Source organism: Colobus angolensis, unplaced genomic scaffold (assembly GCF_000951035.1).
Source record: "Colobus angolensis palliatus isolate OR3802 unplaced genomic scaffold, Cang.pa_1.0 Scaffold90, whole genome shotgun sequence".
In the NCBI taxonomy this organism is placed as follows: Eukaryota; Metazoa; Chordata; class Mammalia; order Primates; family Cercopithecidae; genus Colobus; species Colobus angolensis.
Genome location: NW_012122932.1, coordinates 9,067,661 through 9,072,598, shown reverse-complemented (window position 1 = coordinate 9,072,598; position 4,938 = coordinate 9,067,661). Strand labels below are relative to the sequence as shown.

The 4,938-nt window shown below is 49.3% G+C and overlaps 1 protein-coding gene across 1 annotated transcript in view; it reads right to left on the bottom strand.

The window, feature by feature from the left end:
• LOC105504287 overlaps nucleotides 1–4,938 on the bottom strand; it is a 161,455-nt gene that overhangs the window by 14,303 nt on the left and 142,214 nt on the right. Inside the window, 1 exon segment of the mRNA XM_011931679.1 lies at nucleotides 4,521–4,696. Within this exon segment, the coding sequence (XP_011787069.1) occupies nucleotides 4,521–4,696 (176 nt within the window).

Genomic DNA, 4,938 nt, shown 5'->3' with positions numbered 1-4,938 from the left:
GACCTCAGGTGATCCACCTGCCTCAGCCTCCCAAGTAGCTGGGATTGCAGGCATGCACCATCATGCCTGGCTAATTTTTGTATTTTTAGTAGAGATGAAGTTTTGCTATATTGGCTAGACTGGTCTTGAACTCCTGGTCTCTCAAGTGATCCACCTGCCTTGGCATCCCAAAGTGCTGGGATTACAGGTGTAAGCCACCATGCCTAGCCTCTCTTCCTCTTTTTCTTTCCCTTCCTTCTTCCTCCCTCCCTTCTACCCTTCCTTCCTGAGCTTACTCAATAGTTAATTATTTCTTTTCTTTTTCTTTCTTTCTTTCTTTTGTGTGTGTGTGTGTGTGTGAGACAGAGTCTCACTCTGTCACCCGGGCTGGAGTGCAGTGGTGTGATCTCGGCTCACTACAACCTCCTCCTCCCAGGTTCAAGTGATTCTCGTGCCTCAGCCTTCTGAGTAGCTGGGATTATAGGCAGGCGCCACCACACCTGGCTGATTTTTGTATTGTTAGAAGTGATGGGGTTTCACCATGTTGGCCAGGCTGGTCTCGAACTCTTGACCTTGAGTGATCCACCCACCTTGGCCTCCCAAAGTGCTGGGGTTACAGGCATGAGTCACTGCGCCAGGCCAGTAGTTAATTATTTCATCCATGCATTTACTCACTATGTGTTGATACTGTGCCAAACCCTTTCCTCCATCAATCCTGTGCCTGTGACAAATTGTGTTGAGCATGCAGTCACACAAATCTGACTAATGTTGTTCCAACAAATTTGAGTTTCAAATTTCTCCTATCCTGAGAACCTACAGCTAGACAGTCTATGACGGGGATGGCTGCTCCATGATATCATCCAGAGCCTAGGCTCCTTCTGCTCTGCCATCTTTAGTACATGGCTTCTATTCTTGAGGTCACTTCATGGTCCAATGTAGCTGTTGGAGCTCCAGCCATTGCATCTGAGTTCTAGTATTATGTAAAGAAGGAGGAGAAAAGCAAAAAAAAGCAGCATCAATCTGTCTCTCGCCCTCCTAGTCAGTTGTCTTTCAGGTACTTCCCTGAAAGTCCTAACTGATGACTTTTGCTTCGATCTTGTTGGTCTCCTCTATGCACAAAGATGACTGGGAAATTCAGTTTTTCAACTGGGAACATTGACAATTTTGTTCTGTTGCTAAGGTAGAAGGAGAGAATAGATCTTGGATGATGGAGATAAACACTAGCATTTTGTTCCACCATCCCCACTGATTTTTGTCTCCCACAGCCTTGGGAATGGCTTGTCTTCTGTACTCTACCCAGGAGTGTGTAGGTGTACCCACAGTCATAGCTGAGGACTCCTCTTCACTTCAGTGCTCTTTCCTGAGTGTCTTCATGTATCATTCCAGAGGGGGAAACCACAATTGTCAGACCCAGGCTAGAATGGTTAAAAGATTCTTGAAAATTGTGAAATACGAATCCCTTTTATTTGTTGTGCAACAGTATAAAAGTCATAACCCTTGCATGAAGAATGAAAAGCAAAGCAAAGAAAGACCATGCCTACCGTCTCACAGAGATGCCTCCCCTGTTGTGCTTAGGTTGTGGCCCTGCACCCATGTTTTTTTTTTTTTTTTTTTTTTTGAGACGGAGCCTCGCTCTGTTGCCCAGGCCGTAGTGCAGTGGCGCGATCTTGGCTCACTGCAACCTCCGCCTCCCGGGTTCAAGCGATTCTCCTGCCTCAGCCTCCCGAGTAGCTGGGAATACAGGCACCCGCCACCATCCCCGGCTAATTTTTGTATTTTAGTAGAGTTGGGGTTTCACATGTTGGCCAGGCTGGTCTTGAACTCCTGACCTCAAGTGATCCATCTGCCTCGGCCTCCCAAAGTGTTGGGATTATAGGCGTGAGCTACTGCAACCGGCCTTAGAGGCCAACATTTAAAAATCAAAACAGCCATATACAAATTCTGAGCTGCTTTTGTAGAATCAGAAGCTCCAACCCACTTGGCCTGACTTCTTTGGCATGGGGCTGAGAGGCAATTGCCCTCTGCAGATGGGGACTCTGGCCCTGGTTCACTGCAGGCCCCACCTAGACGCTCACCCACATGAGCTGCCTGCCCTGTGATCACTGTGGCCCCTGGGCAGGGGAGACTTCTCAGGCCAGGTGCGGTGTCTCTATCCCCAGGGCCTGAACCTGGGACTGGAACATGGTAGTAACTCAATAAACATTGGTTGAATCAATGATTGAATAAACACACGTATGTGACATTAAATCTAAATGTACATCCTTCATTCTGGCATTCAAAGCCCTCTTTGATTCTGTCCAAAACTGCCAATCACTACGATAGTGACAATAACGGTGAACACAGTGATAGTACACTATGTATGACTCTATAGCCCTCCATAAAATTCCAGTTATTCCTGCTACAGCCCTTGGAATATGTATTATACCCCCCATTTTATGAATAAAAGGGGAAGCAATTTGCCAAGGGTCATACCGCTCCTTAGGGGACAGAGCTCAAGCTGGATGTCAGACCCTAGTGACTTCCAGTCCCATCCTTTCCACTCCTTTCTCCGGGAGAGATGCATCTTCCAGGGAGCCTCTACCAGACAGGGTACTATGGCAGAGGTGGGAGGACCCAGAGAAGATTCCAGGTTCACCCTCCAGGGGCCACTGCTTTTCTTCTGCATGGGAATCTTGCAAGTTGCTTGCCAAAATGCATCTTCCCAGCCATCGGGATCTCTGGCTGTGGAGCCAGGAACCTGCATTTTCACAAGCAGCCCAGGAGATTCTGTGACACTGGCAGGTTTGGGATCCTCTGGTTTTTAAGAAGGGCTGCCCTAAAGGGACCACACAGGGACTCCAGGAAACCCTCCATCCCACTGGGCATCTGGGAGCCTTCAGGCAGAAGTGGGCATTGTCCACTTGTTTATTCACCCATTCTCAAGACACTATGGTGGACTCTCAACAGTGTGTATACCAGACCCTGCCCCTGCCTTGGACATACAGTCTCCCGGGGGAGACAGAAAGTAACCGACATGCAATCTAAGATGTGCTATGAAAGAAAAATATGGAGAGGAATGAGAGGGAATCAGAGGGATCCAGGCTGTGCTTGGGCCATCAGGGAATCTGAGCTTAGAGGGAAGAAGAAGTAGGAACTGGAGAGATCCCTTCCACAAGCTAAGGTATATGGACTGGGCATTCAGAGTAAAGGGAAGAAGATATAGGTATGGATATAGAAAATAGACATATAAAGAGATTTGCTATAAGAAATTGGCTCACGTACTTTTGGAGGCCGACCAGTCTTCAGATCTGCTGCAAGCTGGAGACCCAGGGGAGCCCAGTCTGAGTCTGAAGGCCTGAGACCCAGGAGAGCCAATGAGTTGTGTAAGTTCCAGTCCCAGCCTGAGTCTGAAGGTAGGAGAAAACCAATGTCCCAGCAGAAAGAGAGAAAATTTTTTCTTATTCAGCCTTTTGTTCTATTTGGGACTTCAGTGGATCAGAAGAGGTCCTCCCACATGGGGAGGCTAGTCTGCTTTACTTAATCTACTGATTCAAATGCTAATCTCATCCAGAAACACCCTCATGGACACACCCAGAAATCGTGGTGAGCCAAATATCTGGGCCCCTGTGGCCTACTTGAGCTGACATAAATTAACCACCACAGTGCAGTTGGGCAAACAGAGGAGATTGGTTGAGGCTTTCTAATCTCTTGTCAGAGCAGGGAGGGGTTGACCATGCCTTGCCGCTGCTTCCCGGTGCAGAAAGGCCCACCACACCCCAGGCTGGGATCAGGAAGGTTCTTGGGCCTCTGGTTAGCACCATAAATCTGTCCCCCACCCATGTGATGCTGACTAGGGCTCCCGGTAAGAGCGTTCACTCTGGCTTCCTTCCAGCCCCTGGATGGCTGTGTGTACCCCTGTCTTCCTGGAGAAGCCACTTGGACAACTCCAGCTCAGGGAGCTGGCCTTAGCCAGGCCACAGAGAAACCCCAGTCGCCTCCAAGTCCCTCCTGACATTTATGAGGTGCTGCTGAATGGGGCTGCCTCAAACCCTGAAGGAATGTTAATTGGCTAAAGCTGTTGCCCATGCTCTTGCTTAGCCAGAGTTATTACCATTTTATTGTTATTTGTTTTCCCCCCAGAGGCGCCTGGGTGGGGCTGAGTGGGCCAGAGCTGCCTTTGGACTGGAATCAGAGATGGGAAGAGGCTGGGGACAGAGGCGGGGTGTGTGTTGGGGGCATGGACGACCCTCAACTTGTCCCCAACTCCCATACAGCTTCTTCCTCTTGTCAGGACCTCAACTCAGGGAGGGGATGAAGAAAAAAGTCTGGAAAGGGAGTAAAATGCAGAGGCTGAAAACATGGCTTTGGTGTCCCAGACCCTCAAGGGTCCAAAAGGTGGCTCTGCCCTCCTCAGCTTTGGGTGCCAGGGAACTTTAGTCTCCATGTCTGTTGTAATATCAGCCTGTCTGGGCTGTCCTGATGGAAAATGTGCCTGCTCAGCACATAAGGATTACATTTCTCATAGGAGAGCCACCTCTGGGGCAACTTTGAAAACATCTTACCGTAGGATTCACAGTTGGAAAGACCCTTCCAGAGGGTCTGTGTTACTGTCAAGATGAAGAAACTAGCGCAGACAGGAAAGGAGACTTCGGCAGTGCCTCTCTGCAGCAGACGTCGGGCCAGGGCCAGGCTGCTTGTTGGTCTGGGCCCTGCTCCGTGCTGAGTCAGCTCCCTGCACCTGGGACAGTGGGGTCGTTGAGAACATGGTAGTTCAACATGGCTTCTTCTACGAAGGTGACCTAAGGGTGAGGCATGGAGTGGGTCGGGGCTTGAATTTGCCCAAAAGATCCCTCGTTTCAAACCCTCAGCCCACTTGCAGAGCAGAGAAATGTTCTTCAGCTATCACAGACTGCCTCCTTCTTCCTCCTCCTTTCTCTCCCCACCCAATCCCCTGCCTTTTTTTTTTTTTTTTTTTTTTTT